We start from the raw sequence: 21,058 nt of genomic DNA on the forward strand, positions 1-21,058 counted from the left end.
AATGACAGCACTGAGATATTTTACTTGTGGAATATAAATGCTGCCTGCATATACACCAATATTGCAAGAAGGATTGCCAGACCCCAACACTGCACATAAATGAATCTTCCACCCTTCTGTTTTGGTTTTAATCAAATTACAGAAACATTTTCAATATATGAAACTGTTTTTTGACACCTACTTAATATTTTTTTTATTATAAAGGTTTTAACTAAAAGCACTGGTAATTAAAATAAAGTAAGCAACTGAAAAAATGAAAGAGATCTTGAAAAATCTAAATGCTGGTCAGGGTTCTCTCCACCCTTCCCACCCAGTTCTTATGCTTTAAAATGGGAATCAGTCAGGACAAGGTGGATGCCACTAAATCTGAATCTGAAATTCTCACTGGAGTCCAGTTTGCTTATACTTACAGTAACATGGAGTTTGGGACTTTAAATGGAAGTTTTACTGACAAAGGTAATTTATTCAGGAAAAAGGTGAGATATTTGAAGTTGGTGTTGTGGTTATTCTAGAAGAGCTTTGACTGAGGACATACTTACTGTGGCATGATCTTCTGAAGTGGATTAATCTAAACCAGAAAAAAACCTGCATGTACTTAATCTGGAATAAATATTTTCCTTAATCTGGAATAAGTATTTCCCTAGGAATTATTTTTACAGAGTTATTGTGGTGAGTCTCCCTGTCTAGGCAAGCCTTTAGAGTTCTTATGATAAGAGAGTCCTTATGGTAAGAGAATGAAGGAGGTTTGTCTTTTCCTGTATGTCTCCTTTTGCTGTGTTTCTTGTCATACCTCTTTCAGCGCAGAATGAACAAAAGCCTAGGGCTCTGTCTTGGGGATCATGGCTATTACACTCCAAAAAGTAGTTTTGGTGAGAGGGCAGAGTTTTGGCATTGAAGTTGCAGTGATTGGAGGGCAGTCTGCTCCAAGCCTGTGGTGTTATGTGGAGTATTAGATATGGTACAGAAACATCAGCATGCGAGTAAAATACTCTGGCAAGACACTTAGAAAATAGCAGCAAGTCTTCTTAGCCCTGTTTGAAAATTTTCCTAGAGTGAATCAAGAATGTGTGATCCTGTAATCCCACCATACTACTTTTGTAGTGGTATGAGTTGCATTTTGTAGTGGTATGAGTTGCATTTTGTAGTGGTAGGAGGTTGCGGCTCCCACTCAGAATTTGGTGTTTGATAGTTACTGCAGTGTGCTGATCTTACCATCATCCTCTCAGTAGGTACCTGCTAATGCCTATTCATCGTTACTGTTTAGAGGAAATAAACTTTCATTGCCCACCAGACGTGATTGTGAAGGGTTTAGTGAACTTTTCTTTCTTCTTTCAGGTTATAAGACCCTTTTAAAAGGAATTTCAGGGAAGTTCAGCAGTGGAGAACTTGTTGCAATTATGGGTCCTTCGGGAGCTGGGAAGTCAACGCTCATGAACATTCTGGCAGGATACAGGTCAGTAACAATGAAAATCCCAAGTAAGATAAGATCACCTAGCCTGGTGGCTTCTTGGAGACAAGAGCAGAAGAAATCGTACCCCAGTATTTGTAGAAAACAGGTATTTCACAGATTTTGAGTTAGATTCTTATTGCTTATATTTTTTCTGTTTGTCTCTGTTCTGGTCACTTAGGATTTATCTGTTAACAAGTCAGATCCAAAAATAGGAAGCAATTTAAAGTCCAAAACACCAAAAAAAATTCTCCTTTCTAGCTGTGTAACAAATCTGACTCACTGTCTTATGTTTGTGATATTTTTTAAGTCACATTTTATGAACACTTGAAAAAAATGACCCTTTTTAGTCACTGCTTTCATAATGTTGATGTCTTCTTGACCAAACTGCAATGTGTGAAGTGACTGTGGTTCATCTTTTTGAATCCCCTATTGTATGGCCAAATACAAAGTGTCTCTCTGTGTTGTTGTCATTAGGGCATAAGGAACAGGATAGAGGGGAAAAAAATTACTTGAATAGCTTGATATTTTTTCAGACATTCATTTAAGACAGCACACACTTTGTACTAACTTCGAGTAAAATTTTCAGCAACATTGCATGAAGCCTCTTTTGAAAGAGAGTGTAATCATGAAATAAATTAGTTTCTATCCACTGTCTCAGTTTTATTCCATAGTGGGCAATAATTACCTAAGACTTCTATATACTGAGGCCTGTGGCAGCACAAGTGAAGGCAAGATTCACCTCTGGTTATTTTCTTGGTTTGTTTCAGAGAGACAGGAATGAAAGGAGAAATTCTGATCAATGGACAACCTCGTGACCTGCGCTCTTTTCGCAAAGTCTCCTGCTACATCATGCAAGATGACATGCTCCTTCCTCATTTGACTGTCCAGGAAGCTATGATGGTGAGCTTTAGTTCTTGCTCTCATTTATTTGGGTAGAAGAAAATGGAAAAAATCTCTGTGTATTGTGCACATGTTCTTACTCCTCGTAATGCCACGAGCCATTATCTCCACTTGATCCCACTCAATGAAAGTGCTTGGACTTTGATGATGCCTTGTGTTCCATTTCAGGCTCATCCTTCTAGGGGTTTTCTGAGCTGCTTCAGCTTTATCGTTTTCAATTTGTGACCAGCATTATGATTTGGAAGAAGATCTAAGGCTGTACTCCTTAGACTTCCCAAACAATGGAACCTGCAGTTCTGCACAGAAGGAGCCTTTATAGGCACTATCTTTTTTCTTGGGTAGTGGCTGAGTAACCATCTGCCCTTGTCTTCCCATCTTCCATGTTCTGACTGCATAGTGCTATTTTGACTTGACCATGGTCTCTCTGCTATTTCTACTCTTTTGTGCCTTTTCTTTGATAAAGACATTGTATAAAATCTCTTCCAGTTCTTCACAGGAAAACAATAGGAATGGAATAGTCCCATATTATTATAAATAATATTTACTTACAGGCAACGTAAATTCTTCTTGCTCTTTTTCATAGCATCAAGAAGTTTACTAATTGCCAACTTGACCAATCAGTCTGGAAGTGCTTGTTGCTCAGTGTGAAAAACAAGTCAGTTTTTCTCAGGGGATGTTATCAAAATAAGGCTAAGGTTGCAGATGCTGTGTGCCAGCATCAATTCACAAATTTTAAGGCCAGAAGAAATCACTGTAGTTTTTATGTGACTGTTTTTCTGCAAAGGCTCTTCTCTGTGAGGAAGTTTTTCTTCTCTTTTGTTTACTTGAACATTGTAGTCAAAATCCCATAGAACCACTTTTGTAAAATTGGGCCCAGATGATACTTGCTGTCTAAATTAATCAATCAAGGCTCTGACAAAAATAATTACTTAACAGTTTAATTGCTTCTAATAAAGGTTAATCATAATGTTTTGTGGAGCTGCCTCTTAGGACAGCAGTTGACATCTTTCACAAGATTATTTATTTCTGTACTCATTTGTTCGCATCCTGGAGAATGGCAGAATTTTTTATTATCCTTATGATATGGATGAAGCACAAATAAACTGTTGCGGTGGGTTGACCTTGGCTGGATGCCAGGTGCCCACTAAGCTGCTCTGTCACTCTCCTCCTCAGCAGGTCAGGGAGGGGAGAAAAATAAGATGGAAAAAACCCATGGGTCAAGTTAAGGGCATTTAATAAAGCTAAAGCAAAAGCAAAAGGCCACGCATGGAAGCAGAGGAAAACCAAAAGATTTATTCTCTATTTCCCATCAGTGGGAAATGTCCAGCTACTTCCCAGGAAGCAGGGCTTCAGTATGCATGGCGGTTGCTCTGGAAAATAAACATTGTAAATAACGAATGCCCCCCTTTCCTCCTCCTTTCTCTTAGCTTTTATTACTGAGCAGATGTCATATGGTATGGAATATCCCTTTGTTCAGTTGGGGTCAGCTGTCCTGGCTGTGTCCCTTCTCAGGATCTTGCCCACCCACAGACTACTGGTGAAGGGGAAAGTTGGAGAGACAGCCTTGGTGCTGTGCCACTGCTCAGCAGTAGCCAGAACCCTGGTGTGGTATCAACACCTTGCTGGGTACCAATAGCACAGCACCGTGAGGGCTGCTGTGGGGAGAATGAACCCCATCTCAGCCAGACCGAATACAACTGTGATTCTAGCATTGCTTGGGAAGTTAGTGGCTATGCAAAAAACATGACTCTCCCATCTTCCTCTCAAGCTCTTTGACTTGCAGAATTGCCTTTCTAATACACTTTTTGTCAGATGCTTGAGTGATTGCTTGTCAGATTATACTCAGTTACCTGCTGCACAGGCATATGTGATGCTTGTGATTTGAGCATTATAGTTCGACTTAAACTTTCCTGACTGGATTGAAAGAAGTTTAAATGGTACGTTGGGATGTTGTCCCTGAGACATTCACTGTAACTGGTTATTGTGCTTCAGACCAGTTCAAAATCAAATTCTATCGTATTTCATTCCAGGTATCTGCTCATCTGAAACTTCAAGAGAAAGATGAAGGCAGGAGAGAAATGGTATGTATACTGTCCATCAAACTGAGAATTTTTGGGGGTGCCACAGAGGTCCATGGAGTGAGCTCTGTAAAGCAGGCATTTTTGTCTAACATCAAATTGCATTCAACTTGTAATGATAGAATAAATCATAACCTCAAAGTTGACAGGTATCATTATGAGGGAATGTTTACTTAACAGTGTCTATGAAAGTTGCTTTCAGTATGAGACTGCATAGATAATTGTAAAAGATCTACTGAAATGAATTCACAAGTTTTATAGGATTCTTTTTTAATCTACCTTAACAACTTTGGTTCTCTTACATGCGTGTCTGAGGGCTTAGGCATCTCGTGTGTGGCGAGATAAATCAGTCATGTCTGGCAATGGTGACTGTAGGCCTTAATTGTTCCATGGACTAATGAAAAACTCAGCCGTTCTTTTAACTGCTGCAGAATTTTCTGTGCTTGTGTTTGAATGCATTGATCTTCATGGCTATACTGGTGGGCACATTGTTGCACTGGACAAGTTAGTGCAGTTAAAATACAGACTAATATATTTTGAAGCTGTGCTGGATGACCAAGGTTTGGACAAGTAGGAAACAAGGCTAAAACATGCATGTATCTTTTTCCAAAACACTGAAATGAGTTGCACAATTTACACTTGCACATTTGCTGCTCTGTCCTGCTTCTGCGTGTGGCTGATACATGACTTTCCTGACTGGGAGAGAAGTCCTGGTCTGCTTTTGCCCATGGAGACCTATAACCCAGCTGGACCTGCACTAGGAAGCGTGCTCCTCTCACCCATCCGATTGCCATGTCTCCTCCCCGTCATTTTGTCTGACACAGGGCTGTCCTTTAAAGACAATACCTTGGAGGCGTGTGACTGGACAAAATGGCTTCTGACACGTTAGCTTGTGCATGAGGCAGCTTTCTCAACTGAATTTGGTTACCTCAATTATACTTCAAAGGGCTGGAAATGTGTCCTTTCTACACCTTTATTCTGCACTTAAAACGTCTATGTATTCCTAAGGTTACTCAGAGCTCAGGCATCTGTCTGTGCTGGGGTGGACTTACCAGAGCATGCCGCAGCCTAGGAGAGGAACAGTTCAGTGCTGCACAGCGTGTTTCAAAACCATATATACCCAGGGGGGATAATGTCTGGAGCTAAACATAAACAAAAGATCATGGCACTGGTGAAAGCAGAGATGGTTTGGGTTGTCGAGAGAGTCATGAAAAGCGAAACGGTAGCTCAGAAAGTGTTTGGAGGTGTTTTGGCTGGCCTCAAGCTATGTTTCAGTCCAGCATGGGACAGGACCAACAAGGAGACAGTATGATCTCTCATACGCTGCCTCCTCAAGGAGGAAGCCTCTGTTATGTGGGGGTTATGCTGAGGGCTAATGGGGCTCATGTGATAACATGGCCCCATGACAAACATTGAGGTTTACCTTCCAGAAAAGCTGGCTTCTTCTACCTTTGTTAGGGACATGTAGGTTACTCTGGACAAGTCTTCCAGCAGCTTAGTAACTCAGTTGTCCCACCAATGAGAAGGGAGTTACTATTGGTATAGGAAGGTCCCAATGTTTTTGCTATACTTACTCCTGTAAAATTCAAGTTTTGAGCTTTCCATGATTTTTCAGTGTTCTTTTTCATAAATAGAAAGAAGGGTGAGATTTTCATTTTGGTGCATTTTGTCCTCCCAAAGCCATGTGCTGAGGAGAGCCTCCATGGGCAAATTAGGAAATCAGGCAGGTGACTGGAAGAAGCCACTTTGTAGGACTCAAGTTGTGCAGGAGGAAGGAGGAGATGAGGGGACACAGGAGTGGGAGTAGAGCATGGACGTGAGAAAGTTGTGGCCTGCTGTCTTAGGACCATGAGAGGCTTCCTGCTCTTCCCCAGATGCCAGTTTAATTCTTTTTTTTTTATCTGATGGGGGCTTGAACTTCACTTGTTGGACTTAATCATTTCAGAGGAGTCTCTTATTCTGGTAAAAGACATCTCTGACAGTAGCTGGCATGTGATTCTTACCAGAGGTTTGTAAAGGAGAAGATGAAACTGCTTCTGACCCGCCTGGTGAAAAGTAAACTTTCGCCTGAAATGTGAAAACTATGGGAACTTCAAAGGCAGAGCAGCCATTTTTGTGGACGTCTTTTGTCTGTATTTATTTCCAAATTGGAACATTTGGCATTTCTTCAATCTCAGAGAATCCTTGAAAATCAGAAAGAGCTCCAGTGAGGGAAACTTGCAGGAATCTACATATGTTTGGTAACTTAAGATTGCTTTGATTCTCTCAAATACTTTTTAAAATAAGCTAAACACATATTTTTTTATTGGAAAATACATTTGTTTAGAAACAGCTGTTAATTTTATTTGTACTTTGAAAGTCTTAATTCATTTACACTTTAGTAAGTTAGGCCAAGCAAGTTAATTCACTTGTTCACACTGTCAGTGTAATTACAAAGAGCTCTTCGAGAAAAAAACTGTGCTGTATGCATTTATTTAACACATATTAGAAGGGCAGTCATTTTCTGGGTAGCATTACTGGCCTGTGCTGGACTAGATCATTCATTTTATTGTTGTAAATTGTAAGGAAAATGTTTATCATAGATAAATTTTACGAATTTATGCCCTTGTGTTAACAAGAGTACAGATGCTTGTTTAAAACAGGGACTAGTGAAAAATCCTCCAGTGAACCATAGTTTATGTTTCTAGTTGACCTAGCTTGGGCTGCCCATGTCCCATAGCATCCTTCGTAAAGATAAAAGAAAGGAGATGGTTGGGTTCTTCTTTCTGAGAACGAGAGTTAGTGCGTTTTCTTCTTTTTTAACCCCTTCACTGAGAGAGGTAGCTCCTGGAAATCAAAATCAGGACAAGTGAAGGGTCAGGCCCTGGTTGGTCTAACCATTTTTTACCACGTTAGCCAGCCTTTCTGGAAAAATGGCTCCATCCAAGCAACTATTTAAAAAATGACAGACTCCTTTTCCTATACTTCAGTGAAGTATTAAATGTCTGGGCTTTCTTTCTACCTCTTAAGTGATAGATTTTTTAATTGCATGAGCAATGTCGCTTGGATTCACTCTATGTTATGTTTTTATTGACACCAAATAGCTATTTTCCTCATATGGGGCTACCAGGCCAGACCTACAGTCACTGGAACAGAAAAATTCATAGTGGCTGGGATTGTTCTCCTTTTGCTCCAAAGACCCTGGGACAAGCTGTGCCCTTCCTGAGGCTGTGCCTTGAGGAAATCCCAAACATCTCAGAGTACGTGTGACAACTGAATTGGCTCTGAGGAGAATGAAAACACTTAAAATCAATGGCCGTGCTTTAAAGAGTAGACTGTGAAGGAAGAACAGATGAGATAATAGCTGGTCCTTGCTCTATAGAAAGCACTGATTTTTGTTACACAGTTCTCCAATTCCTTGTAAATAAAACCTAGTTGTTCTACTGAAAGAAGCTTCTTGGTTTCACTGTGTAATAACTCCTCACATGCTGCAAAGCTCTTTTGATATGGGTGCTATATCCAAGGGGTGTTACAGAAGAACTGATTTCCACTCCATTTTCACAGGCAAGGCTTACTTACTGAGACAGATCATGTAGGACGAACAAGTAGAATTTGGGTCAAAATAGTAAATGGTAGACCGTTAAGCCCCACTGAGTCTAATAAATGCTACATTAGATGGAAAAAAGCTTCAGTGTATGGATGGTGAAACAAAGTCATGAGCTAGTGCATGTTCTCCATGAAAATCCATAAAGAGGCTTTTCTTTTGTGCAAACAAATTTAAGTGACGCATTGTTCTATTTCCTTTAGGTAAAGGAAATATTGACAGCCCTCGGTTTGCTGACATGTGCCAATACGAGGACTGGGAGTCTTTCTGGAGGCCAGAGAAAGCGCCTTGCCATTGCTTTGGAGCTGGTGAACAACCCTCCTGTCATGTTTTTTGATGAACCAACCAGGTATATCAAGGCAAAAAATTAAAGATAGACAAATACTATTTTATGTAGTAGAACAGTGATACAGAAAGGTTTTTCACCTCTAAGTCCTTGGAAAAGGCTCATTTTGTGGTGCCTGTAAGTACTGAATAAGGCCACAAGAAATAATTTGATTTGGGTACTAGTGCTTAGGATCACTGCTGTAACCGCCAGACCATGGGACTGTAAATAATTTTTAAGGGAGGCAAACTGAAGCAGAAAGGAAGAGAGAGAGGAAAATACTTTCAAATTGTGGCACGAGTTTTCTTTTTCAAGCAAAGATAGCTTAAATATAAGCATTTTAAAGTGTGACTTTTAATAATGAATGTAGCATGTTTAGAATCAGATTCTGTGATCGGTGTAGGAGGAGGCTGGGAGAACTATGAATATGTATCTGTTCATTAAAGTTGGAAGCATTTTGATCTGCAGTCCTAAAATGCAGAAGTCCCTTAAGGCAGTTTTGAGAATACTCTTATTTTTCATTCTCAGGCATGCTTCCAACTTAATTAAAAGATTGATGGAGAAATACAAGCATAAGGTTGGCATATGATAAAATTAAACTTGTACAGAGAAAATTTATGAAAAGATAATAGTGAGAGACCAAAGTAGCAAACACGTGTGCTGGTTTTGAGTGGTGCCTATGGACATGTGGATAACAAACTTCTTTCTTTTTACTCAGCGGCTTGGATAGTGCATCATGTTTTCAGGTTGTCTCTCTGATGAAGGCTTTAGCCCAGGGTGGCAGGTCCATCATCTGCACGATTCACCAGCCCAGTGCTAAACTGTTTGAGTTGTTTGATCAGGTATTATTCTCAAACTCTTTCTCTTTATGCCTGGTTTAGGTAGGTTATACTTTCAAACCTACACTCTTTAAGTAAAAACATGAATAATTCTAGTCTACAGTTCCAAATTAAATAAAGAAATTAAATAAATAACAGCAAGATATACTTTCTGATTATGTTTTTTTTCTTCTTCTCTGCCTGTTTCCATTATTTACTTGTAATTTTTTAAAGAATCTGGGTGGTATGTTTGTGAAATGATGATTATCGCACTTGTGATTTTCATGTCTTCACCCATCACTGCTCCTGGGCACAGAACTGTCAGTAAAGTAAGTTAGAGTAATTTAAGTGCAAGAGCATTTGGTGTTAATGTTTGCAATATACTAGTACACATTCTCATCCTAGCTACACAGATGTAAATTCAGAAGAGTTTATTTATGTGAAATAATAATAATTTACATGAAGTCATTTGGAGATCTTTTCTCCAACCTAACAACAGGATGTGGACCAGGCATGTTTAGGTTAGATTTAAATTTACTTCAGTCTTGTTAGGAGATTTAAATTAGACCTGTGAGAGCTAAGGGAAAACCTACTACACTATACGTGAACAAGCTCTTGCAGATTGCCAGTCTGGCAAGGAGGTTTATTTAAAGTCAGTAGTGTGGCTGAAATTAAGAATAATCAAGCTGTTTCCCATTGCTCTGATGTTCCACCTGTCCTTCCATTCCTGCATTCACCAGCCTTGTCTCCCAGCCCAAAATATCCATAATATGTGGAAATTAGATGGCTTGGCTCTACAGTTTCTTGCCTGTTTTCAGCATGTGTCTAAGACTGGAATTAGTCTGTTTCAGTGTTAATGGGCTTTCAGTCCTGGAGGGAATGTTTGCAGAATTCAAATCTTAAGTATTCCATTTTCCATTAATTGCAATTCCATGCAAAGGTAGTTCCAGGTGGTGACAAATCTTCCACAGGGACAAGAAGAGGTCATTTGGTTTGTGGATTGCTGTCTTACAGATAGCAGGTTCAAATGTTTTGATACTATTTCACATTTTCCTTTTTTTCCTTTTTTTTCCCTTTTCCTTTTCTTTTCTTTTCTTCGCCTTGTTTTCCAGCTCTATGTTTTAAGTCAAGGTCAATGCATTTACCGTGGGAAGGTATTAAACCTAGTCCCTTACTTGAGAGATTTGGGGTTGAATTGCCCAACCTACCACAATCCAGCAGATTTTGGTAAGGACAGTTTGAATAGTTTATTTAATTTATTTTGTATTTGATTAGCACCTTCAGGGTAATGGGGACCCTGATGTGTTTTATACTTTTGTGCGTATATGCATGTGTACATATAGGTACCAAAATTCAAAATAAAATTACACAGATTTTTTCTAAGTAATTTGAATGCCATCTAGTGGTAAAATTTAGTGAATATTTCTCTCTGGTGGAAGTCCAAGTCCAGAAAATGAAAGATAAAACATATTCTTTACTTTTTCATAGTAATTAATCTTAGTGGCTTTTCAAAGTGGCTCCAGTATTCTGGGTTTTTTATCTTGAGCGATACCACTGTGGTATTGTACAGCTAATAGCATTGAAGGTTTTTTCATTGTTTCTTAATTCCAAAGAAGCAGTGAGGACCACAAAAATAGACTTTTGTCATTTTTTATTACCAAGACTTTCTCGTATTCACTGCCTTTCCTCTAAAAGGGTTCATTTAACTTCCAGGATGAAGACAACTCTCTGAAGATTTATAGAAAGATAAATTTAAATTATGTGTATATGCATATGAATTTGCATGTAGCATTTTAGAGCCTGTTCTAGATAACACTCCTGTTTCTATCAATGCTACAGAATCAAGGGGATCTAATAATAAGGCTTGGAACTAGTCCTTAGTGTAAACCAGTAACTTACCTTCTGTTTTTTATAGTTATGGAAGTAGCATCTGGTGAATATGGAGACCAGAACGGCCGGCTGGTAAGGGCAGTACGGGAGAGGATATGCGACACAGACTACAAGAGAGATGTTGGTGGTGAGAATGAGTTGAATCCCTTCCTCTGGCACCGGCCTTCTGAAGAGGTACTTTGTATATCGCAACTAACAAGCATGGCTTGAGGCTGGAGGGGGAGGAAGAGAATTTAAATCCTCAGTCAGTGGAGGAGGTTTCTGGGCGCATTCAGCTGATGAGAGTGGGGTTTTGTGAATGAAGATACTGCAAAGAAAGAAGTTTATTCTTTCATGTGTTTCCGCAGGATTCGTCCTCCACAGAAGGATGCCACAGCTTCTCTGCCAGCTGCCTAACCCAGTTCTGTATCCTCTTCAAAAGAACTTTTCTCACCATCATGAGGGATTCGGTAAGACTGCCTTTATAATAACTTCTGTAGCTAAAAGGTCTATTCAGTTGGTTGTGAGGTAGTGTGATACGCCTTAAAGATCCTGTCCAACAGCCCATGCATGAAGATCATCACAGAATTTCAAAGGAATGAGACTGATCTGTCAGCCTTGCTATTAACTGTACCATCTTCATTGTGAACAACAGTTTTCTTCAGAGGAACTCAGAAGCATCTGGCCTAAAAACCTAAAGCTTAAATCCCATCTGTGTTGGCAGGTCCCTTGTACAGTTTTTTATCCTATAGAAAAGTGAGTGGGAAGTTGTACTAGTGTGTGATAAAATTAGTTTTCCCAGAAAGTTCAGGGTGGCAGAGATAATAATTTCAGTGTGGTGTAAGGCTAATACTTAAAGTCTTAAACAACCCCCTTCAAAGTCTCAAACCTTGCAGTTTTCGTGTATGTTCATTAAATATTTTGGGTGCCTACTTTGCATTAACAAAATGCAATGAGACTTTTTTTTTTTTTTTTTTACTCAAGAAAGGTTTTCATATGTCTAAGTAGCTGAGTGGTTTGTGAATTTAAGAGATAGTACTATTTACTTTGTCTGATTGATGCTTTGAAATATCCTCTAGATAGGATTGTCCCTTCAATAACAGGTGTGAGTTAAGAAGATGAGCTTCCTCAGCTAGACCTTACATGCACACCTGCCCAAGGAACTCACCTGTGTACAGTGTAATGGGTGCTGGTTGGGCAAGTGCTTTTCTCTGTGGCAAATTTGCAGTTTGATAAATCTGAGGAGGGTTTGTGGCTTTTTCTGCATGTTGGAAGGTTTTCAGTGCTTTACATGAAGGGGAAAAAAGACAATATATACATTAATATATATTGATGTATTAATTTGACATACCTATCCTTAGAAAAGGGAAAAGGCAGACATTATATCTATACTGGTGGGCATGTGGTGGATTCAGGTGAGGCAGTTTGGAAACCAAAGGCAGTTGAGCCATGTGGAGCTCAGCATGAGTAAGTTACCCTTGTGACAAGGTAAGCTGAGCTTCACTGAGCTCCAAATGCTGCAGCTACACTGCTTTTGCCCTGCACCCAGGCAGGTATCTCTTTAGGACACTACCATTTCCAGTGTAGACATGTCCACACAGAACTACAGGCCTGGAAGAAACCTACTGGACCATTGTGTCCAGACCCCTACTGTCAGATAAGCACAGTAATCCTTCCCTTTCAGAAGGGGAAACACTATGTTGAATGCCATAGTAAAAGCAATCAGCTGTTTTCTCCACTGCTCTGGTTGGGAAGATATGGCAGAACCATGCAATTCTAGTGGTTAGGAAGCATCTTCTTATTTCCAGACCATATATATTATGCCCATTTTTTATTTTGCCAGCACATTTCTTTGCCATAACTTGTTCTTCTCCCTTGCTGTTGTACATTATAGTGCATTTGTCATTCAAGGATTAAGTTGTTGAATTTTGCCTTCCTGCAATCTGGAATAGTTTGCACATCTGGTCTAGTACCAAATATTTGGTCAAAAATAAAAACTGACATGTTCATGTGGAAGAGCTCTTGTAATCCAAAGTGTACATACAGCTTCACATTCTCCATGTTGCTCAACAAGCTGATCAGATTGTCTCTGGTACACTTGGAGGGCATATCTCAGAGGTGTGTGAGCACTAATCATGGATCATATGGTCCTCTCCTTGTCTCCACCAAGGGAAAACTGTAACTTATTTTCCGATGCATAGATTGAAGAACAGTGCTGTTTTTAAGGTATTTTTTTTTCTGCTCAACTGTAAAGGCTTGCAGTTGTTCCAAATTGTATTATTTCTTTTGTTCTTCCGTACCTGTTGTAGATATATTGTATTGCAGAGAAGGCACAGAAGGCTAATTATGCCTGATGAAGTTAGTTTGGTCTGTGCAAGCCTGAAATACCTTGTCTGCCTCTCTTCTGCGCTGGGAAATTTATCTTTTAGTCAGAGAGAAAGTCTCCTCCTCCTGATGAATGAGGGCCAATGGCTCCATCACATTGTCAAACAGTAAGATTTCAGGTTGCACCATTTGCAGTTTCTGCCTGTGTTTACTGTAATAGCTGTGTGTCTCATTGACACTGGGAAGCTCATTACAGTAAGTTTTCCTTAGTAGGAAATGAACATTTCTGTATAAGTTCTTCTGGACATAAGTACTCCCTTTCTGCAGCCTGTATATCTGATTTCAGTCATACTGCCATTGTTTTTGAGCCCAGATGTTCTGATCAGAAATACTGCTCTTTCTGTGCTTGTAGGTCCTGACACACTTGCGTATCACCTCACACATTGGCATTGGGTTACTCATCGGCTTGCTCTACTTAGGCATTGGCAATGAAGCTAAGAAAGTCCTCAGCAACTCCGGCTTCCTGTTTTTTTCCATGTTGTTTCTTATGTTTGCTGCGCTCATGCCAACTGTCCTTACATGTGAGTACCAGTCATACTGTTACATCAATTGAAAAGGAGATATTGCAGTAAGCTGAGAGGGTGTTGTAATGTGTCTGTTTCGTGTAGGTAAGGTTTGATTTGTGCTTCTACTTGTAACACAGTTGTGGGGATAAATCTTGCACTCACTAACCTGCAGTGTAGAGGCAAACAGAGATAGGCTTCTCCAGTGGCACCTCTCTCTCTCTAATTTTGCCAGTGTTTCTCAACTTGGAAAGTTCACCGTTACAGTCCTGAACTGGAATTTCCCCTTGTGCCAGTGCATCTCAACTGTGTCTTGAGCTTGTGGTTGGTCTCAGGGAGGATGTAATTTCTCTAGGACCTCCAAGTCGTCACTCCTGCATAAGATCAGTGTATTCATGTGGTGTCAGAAGCAAACTCCTGCAGTATGAGCTGTTCCATACTTCCCCTGGGAATGCTGTTACTTTGGATTCCCTGTTGGACCAAAAGGAACAACTATGTTCTTTCAAGTTTTGACCCCACTTTTAATTCAAAAAGCCTCTTTAAGGGAGGTTCAGATCATCTGAGTAGACTGGTACGTAGTCTAAACAGTGAACAACTCTGAGGGCTGACCTCTTACATTTACAAGTGATTGATACTATTGCTGGTTTGTCAAAGGCCTCAGAGTTCCAGTCCCACTATGGGACCGCAGCAGCGCAGGATTAGATGTGGATAAACTATGTTGTTATGCGCAACAATATTGCACACTGACAGCCTAACATACTAATTTGTGTTCTCTGTAGTTCCTCTTGAGATGGGAGTATTTCTTAGAGAGCATCTGAACTACTGGTACAGCCTGAAAGCCTACTATCTCGCCAAAACCATGGCTGATGTTCCTTTTCAGGTATATGCTCTACTCTTCAATAAAACAAGAACCATTTAAGTTCATGGCAAATCCACTTGCCAAGAAGATTAGTACTGGTATTATGTTCATCTGAATAGCAGAGAAACTGTCCATATCTGTGTGCTGAAGCTTCAGGTCCAAATCAGAAGCACCCTAAGAATAAACAGCAGGACTTCACAAAAGCCAAGACCTGACCCAATATTTTTTTAATAAACAGATGACCATCTTTGCTTTTCTGCAGAAGGGGAATTGAAAAGGGCTGTAAGTGAGTGGGATCTGTTTTCTAATGCCCAAGTAGTAAGATTGATATCACAGTCTGTGGCAGATACGTTTTTTCTCTTCAGCCATGCCTCTCATGTAATGGAAAGGCTGAGAGCTCTGGACTACCTAGAACTCCTCATGTTTTTATTCTATTCAGAGTAACAGTGAATGTTTGGCTTTAATGGACTAACTCCAAGCATATCTCCTTGCAGATCATGTTTCCTGTGGCTTACTGCAGCATTGTGTACTGGATGACTTCACAGCCATCTGATGCACTGCGATTTGTCCTCTTCGCAGCCTTGGGAACCATGACATCCCTGGTGGCTCAGTCACTGGGTCTTCTCATTGGTGCAGCCTCTACATCCCTGCAGGTACTGATGGTGTTTTGTGGTCCCAAAACCTTTTGTCTCCTAACACCGACTGCTTACTATGACTGCTGCTGTGTCCCCAAGGCGTTTGTTTATAGATGACAGGCAAAAAGTTGTCTTGTTCTGATACAGCTACTTGATGCTTCCCACTAGCATCAACTTAAACAGCATCTACACACACAGGATATGAGGCTCTGAAGTTCCTTCCCCACCTGAATGGGGCTGTGCCTGCCCCTGCTCAAGGGGTTGTCACTTGCTATTTATCCCGGCTTGAACAGGTCCTAGAAAATGCAAGACTTATGCATTTCTGTGCATCTGCAAAGTGGAGGTAGGCCATGAGGATCCGTAGCTCAGGAGAGGGTTCTTCCATACACATACAAAAAGGAGGCAAGGTAGGAAATGGCTTGCGCAGAAACTAAACTTCTGCAGAGGGAGGGAGAGAAGCAGCTGTTGGCATAACTGGAAGCTGGCTGTCTAACTCCATTCTGCTTCCTGGCAAGAGATGTGCTGAAGTGACCATTCTGCAGAACAACTGTTTTGTGGTGCTTGTGACAGTGTATTGACATTGATATGCATTGATGCTATCAAGATTTCTGCAGTAGAAGACTTGATTCCCTCTCTGTGCCACCCTGTGGAGACCAGCATAGTCCTGTTGTGTGATCCCTGTGCTTCTGCTCTCCCCAGAGATACCTATATGTCCCTTTGCCCTGGAGGGGATGTAGAGAGGACAGGCTGGAGCTGGGTCAAGATCTATCTTCCCCACCAAAAGCCACCCACCTGGAGATCTTCCTTATTTTCTTCTACAGCGTTTTAGGACCAGTTGAAGCTACCCTTCATGTGGGGTTAATGAGGAGAGAGGTCTGTGTGTCCTTGGTGGGGAGTGAGTGAGAAAGGATCTTTAGAAAAAGTGGTCTCATACCCAGAGAAGCAAAGGAATCCAGCACCCATCTTGCTCTGTAAACTTCTTGGTGGGTTCAAGTCCTTCAAAGGACAGGTCTAGCACAGCAACGTCATCAACTAGTAGAAGGTTTAGGAAGAGGAGGGGGACCCCTTTTCCTCCACTAACAGCATCTAACCTCCCCCTCACAAGAAATCTCGTAAAAAAAATTAGTAATTTCTTAGTATTTGGAACTGCGATAATTTTGGGGAATAGCATTAGAAGAAGGACTTGAATGGCTTTGCTCCCCACTACCTAAAGAGTAAGTTGCACTGCTTGTTTGGGTTTAGCACAGAACAGAGGATTTGCCATAAGGAAAGTCAGCTCTTTCAAAGGCTGGTTTCCTCACTGGAAGTCAGAACATCACATGAAAGAGCAAGTTAATTTTTTTTTTTTTCCTCTGGCTGTCTGACAAGAGATTGTCTATTCCTTCACTTCACAGGTGGCCACTTTTGTGGGCCCAGTTACTGCCATCCCGGTGCTTCTGTTTTCTGGGTTTTTTGTCAGCTTTGATACCATCCCAACATACCTCCAGTGGATGTCCTACATTTCCTATGTCAGGTACTGCTAGGGAGGCCATTAACCTCCCGTCTGGAAATGCTGTTTGTTTGCCTTTGCTTGTTTGGTTGGTTATTTTGTATGCCAAAGAGACATGTTCGTGGCATGTTCGAGTAGAAACGTACATGTGATGTATACCACATTATCTCACTACATTTTACATTGTATATGATGTGAAATAAATAGGAACATTCAGTACAAATTATTGGCCATAAGTCCATGTCAGTCCCCTTGAATTCAGTGGGATTGCACAGCATGCAAATCTTAGCGGATTTTGCAATAGTGGATTTCTGAAATAATAGGGACAGTATGCCCAACTGAGAAATTGATGCCAGCACCTCATTTTGGAAGAAAATGTTGCATAAATCGCTGCTGTATCCTAGGTAGAATTGTTGGATAAAGACCTGTTTTTTAAGTTTTGCAGTAGCTGGCACCAAGGGATAGTTTAGACTATACACTTAAATATTTATAGCTGAAATTAGGTGAGGTGAATTTTCCCATCCTCCTTTTCCCCCGCCTGCCCAAACTGCACTATTACTGAGAACACCCAAGCTGAAATATCCTCTCATTTGGCAGGTGAGGTTTTCCACAGAGACCTATCAAAGATTAAGAGACCGCACCCCCTGAATTAGCAGCTAGAATTCAAGATGAGGCCTTAAGCCATTGTCTAGTCCTTGTGGAGTCTCCTGAAGCTGGAGGGAGCTGTCATACACATGGGATCCATGGTGGTGTGTGTATCTGCTCACAAAGTCAAGTGCTAAGTGCACCCAGTGCCAGGGGAGATGTGGGACCTGTGCAGTGTTAGTGAAACTATATAGGAAGGAAAGAGAGGAGATGTTCTAGATTGATGGTGGGTTTAATATATTTTTGACTTCAAACCATAATTATATCCCCATTGCTTATTTTTAAAAAACTGAATTAATGATGTCACTTTTAAAAGGGGAATTTCTGAGTATGAGCTGAAATTAGTCTGCTTTCTCTTTCGAGATTTTTCTTAGGAGAAATTGCACTATACACTAACTGGAAGCAGTAAAAGGCAAAACTTCTGTCCTTTTTCAATCTTATGTAAAATGCCAGTGACATGTCATCTGCTTGATTGTAACAGGGATAGAACTTGCCCCAAGACACATGCGTCAGAACGATATTGAACCCCTCGATGTTTCAGCCAAGCTCTCATAGGGATTGTGTTGCTGGTAGGGTACTTCTAACCAGATCGCCAGGACTTTTCCTTGTAATCCATCCTTCTTCTTTCTAGATATGGGTTCGAAGGAGTTATTCTCTCCATCTATGGACTGGATCGAGAAGATCTGCATTGTGACAAAGATGACACTTGCCATTTTCAAAAATCAGAGGCCATTCTGAGAGAACTGGACGTAGAAAATGCCAAACTTTACCTGGACTTCATTGTTCTTGGAATTTTCTTCTTCTCTCTGCGCCTAATTGCCTATTTTGTTCTCAGATACAAAATCCGAGCAGAGAGGTAAAGGAAAAACAGCTAAACCAATGCAGTAGGAAGACCTTTAGACATGCAATAGAGGGCACTTGACATTGTCTCACTGTGGCAGGCTGGTCTCCAGTGCCCAGCTAGATGCTGTTATGACCTAGAACCACAATGGGATAGTGAACATATAGTGTTAAGCCAATCAGTCCAGTTGGGTTGGGTCATGTTTTCATTACACTTTCTAGCTTTAACTAGGAAGAAGAAATAGAAGGGAATTTTACACCACAGAATATCAATACTGAAGCAGTGTAACTGTAATAAAAAAACCTGGCTGCAGGAACTTCTTTGCTTATGAAAACCAATTTCGTGATAAGGTCACTAAGGTACTAGTCCTGGTAGCCAGAACAGTATAATGTCATCTATAGTTGACAAGCTAATGAGATGCAAAGTGAGCAATGCAAAGAAAATAGGATTCTCTCATCTTTTTGAATTCAGAGTTTCATCTTTGCAGTTTTCTATGTATTATTTTGCAATTCTTTTCCACAGAATTACCCCTTCTGGCCAAAAGTCTGTAAATGTATTAATTAATAAGGTAAAGATATCTTTTTAATATGGATACTTTTTTAAAACAAACCTAAAGTGATTCAAGTCATTATTTGTGTTTCTGTCTAAATTTAGAATTCTGGTGCTTTACTTGTCGAGCTGGTCTCATATCTGAAAACTGTACTGATAGGAGGAAAAGGCAGATTCTGAGTCTGCACTAAACCTATGGTCAGTATATGGAAGCATTAGTACACAGCACAGGCAGTCAGACATGGTCAAGCTGTCGCTGAATGATTGAAAAAACATTCTTTTGCAGTGTCTTTTAAATCCTCAGTATTTGTGATATTTAAAATACTAACTCTGCTCATTATCAGTTTGATCTACCTCCTGCTAATGAAAAAATCAAAGCACTCCAAGGCTCTTCATAGAATCATAGAATGGTTTGGGTTGGAAGGGATCTCAAAGATCATCTAGTTCCACGCCCCCTGCCATGGGCAGGGACATCCTCCACTAGACCAGATTGCCCAAACCTTCATCTTTTTTTCTGAAATTGTGAAAGCAGAATGTATCCCTAAAGCCTGAGCAATTGCAAAAGCCTGATGGAGTGCAAGAGCTATCCACAATTCAAAGATTGGGGTATTGTGTTAAAACACTTGTGACTGCCTCATATGGCAGTGTTCATTATATCTGCATGTGGGAATCTCCTCAAAATGTACAAATGACCTTGTAATACTGCAGATTTAATTATGCCAACCAGTTTTGTTCTCATCTCAAAGTCTACATACGTGACATGGGAATTAATAGCTAATTGATCTAAACACCAACAAAACTGTTAAAAGAGGCATGTATTTGTTTTGCATATCTCACCTTTGTAAACTTGGCAGGGGGAATTCTGGTTCCAAGTTGATGTGAATTTTGTCACTGATTTTCATGGGTTTGGATTTTCAACCCAAAATGAAATTGTGGGGCCCATACTCATGTTGGACACTTTGGTGAATTTCTGTGCGGATTCCACTACCTTCTGCTATTACTGTGTGTTTACCTTAGTGTCACAGACCTCAGAGTCAGACCTACAAATTCTGTAAATGCATTATTCCTATCAAGATGCTGAAGTCTTGTAGATTGGAAGCTGCTCATAACAGCAGAGTAGTAGATGAAGAGAGACCTTGTGCATCTGCTGGCCATCAGCAGTCACAATTCACAGCCTGTTTTCAAAGACTCCATGGCTACATCTATACTAGTTAACTAAATAGTGCCCGGGCCAGCACTGTTAGTCCTCAGGCAACTGGGGCTAATAGGAATGGTCACTGGACTGTACTAACTTCTAAACAGAGCCCAAACAGCGTCTGGAAAGCTCTGGCTGTGCTGGGCTGCAGCTCTGCCATTTAGCAATGAAGACAATTGTTTTCCAGTTTTCCTGGCCCGTGCGCAGGCTCTGTTTAGTTTACCATTACAGACATAGACCATGTCTATCTGTTAAACTCAGGATCCTTGAATTAAGCCTGCGTTCTGGAAGACTTTAAGTCAAGTCACATGTTTTAGGAGGTTAGCTGAACTTTCCCTGAAAATAAGATTGACCAGTGAAAGCAAGGTCAATCTTTACTGTAGAAGAAAAAAAATAATCCTTACACAACCTCTTTGCGTAGTTTTGTTGCTTTCATACAGTTTTGCAGCTTTTCCAGGTATAATCACAAGCAGGTATGGACCTGTACGGCTGTCAGATATGACAAATTAAGAATTTGACTATTCTAAATAATACTCATAACTGTGAACAGTTTTTAAATAAGTCACAAGCTGAAATCCCTTGGCACAATGTGCCTTGATTATTTCAAGACACTCAAAATATTTGTGAATATTACAGGCGGTTCAAATGCTGTTTGCAAGCAGATAAAAGACTATATTTGCCAAATTACTCTTTTGTTGCACACTGTTGGTCCAGCTGTAGGCTAGCTGCATATGAAAGCGTGTGATGTCCATGGCATTAAATACCTTCAGGGTTCATGTTTTGTGTTTACCAATGTCATTTACCAAATAGCCCACTGAAGATCCATTGCAGTGTACCAAATGAAGTAACTGTGCTGACATTTCAACACTGTTAACTTACACGATGACAGTGCTGTCTTCTCCCGATCTAGACCAATTTAGCAGTGTGAGTTCCT

General features: G+C 40.4%; 1 protein-coding gene across 1 annotated transcript in view; it reads left to right on the top strand.

Moving 5' to 3' along the window:
- ABCG1 (ATP binding cassette subfamily G member 1) overlaps nucleotides 1–18,989 on the top strand; it is a 52,546-nt gene extending 33,557 nt beyond the window's left edge. Inside the window, exons 3-15 of the mRNA XM_075772603.1 lie at nucleotides 1,336–1,453; nucleotides 2,218–2,350; nucleotides 4,381–4,431; nucleotides 8,215–8,360; nucleotides 9,055–9,178; nucleotides 10,267–10,381; nucleotides 11,070–11,218; nucleotides 11,392–11,493; nucleotides 13,761–13,929; nucleotides 14,691–14,791; nucleotides 15,265–15,423; nucleotides 16,800–16,918; nucleotides 18,171–18,989. Coding sequence (XP_075628718.1) covers nucleotides 1,336–1,453; nucleotides 2,218–2,350; nucleotides 4,381–4,431; nucleotides 8,215–8,360; nucleotides 9,055–9,178; nucleotides 10,267–10,381; nucleotides 11,070–11,218; nucleotides 11,392–11,493; nucleotides 13,761–13,929; nucleotides 14,691–14,791; nucleotides 15,265–15,423; nucleotides 16,800–16,918; nucleotides 18,171–18,399 — 1,715 coding nt within the window. The 3' untranslated portion in view covers nucleotides 18,400–18,989. The remainder of the gene's footprint in view (nucleotides 1–1,335; nucleotides 1,454–2,217; nucleotides 2,351–4,380; nucleotides 4,432–8,214; nucleotides 8,361–9,054; nucleotides 9,179–10,266; nucleotides 10,382–11,069; nucleotides 11,219–11,391; nucleotides 11,494–13,760; nucleotides 13,930–14,690; nucleotides 14,792–15,264; nucleotides 15,424–16,799; nucleotides 16,919–18,170) is intronic.
- Nucleotides 18,990–21,058: the final 2,069 nt, after the last annotated feature.

This window comes from Balearica regulorum, chromosome 1 (genome assembly GCF_011004875.1).
Source record: "Balearica regulorum gibbericeps isolate bBalReg1 chromosome 1, bBalReg1.pri, whole genome shotgun sequence".
NCBI classification, from domain to species: Eukaryota; Metazoa; Chordata; class Aves; order Gruiformes; family Gruidae; genus Balearica; species Balearica regulorum.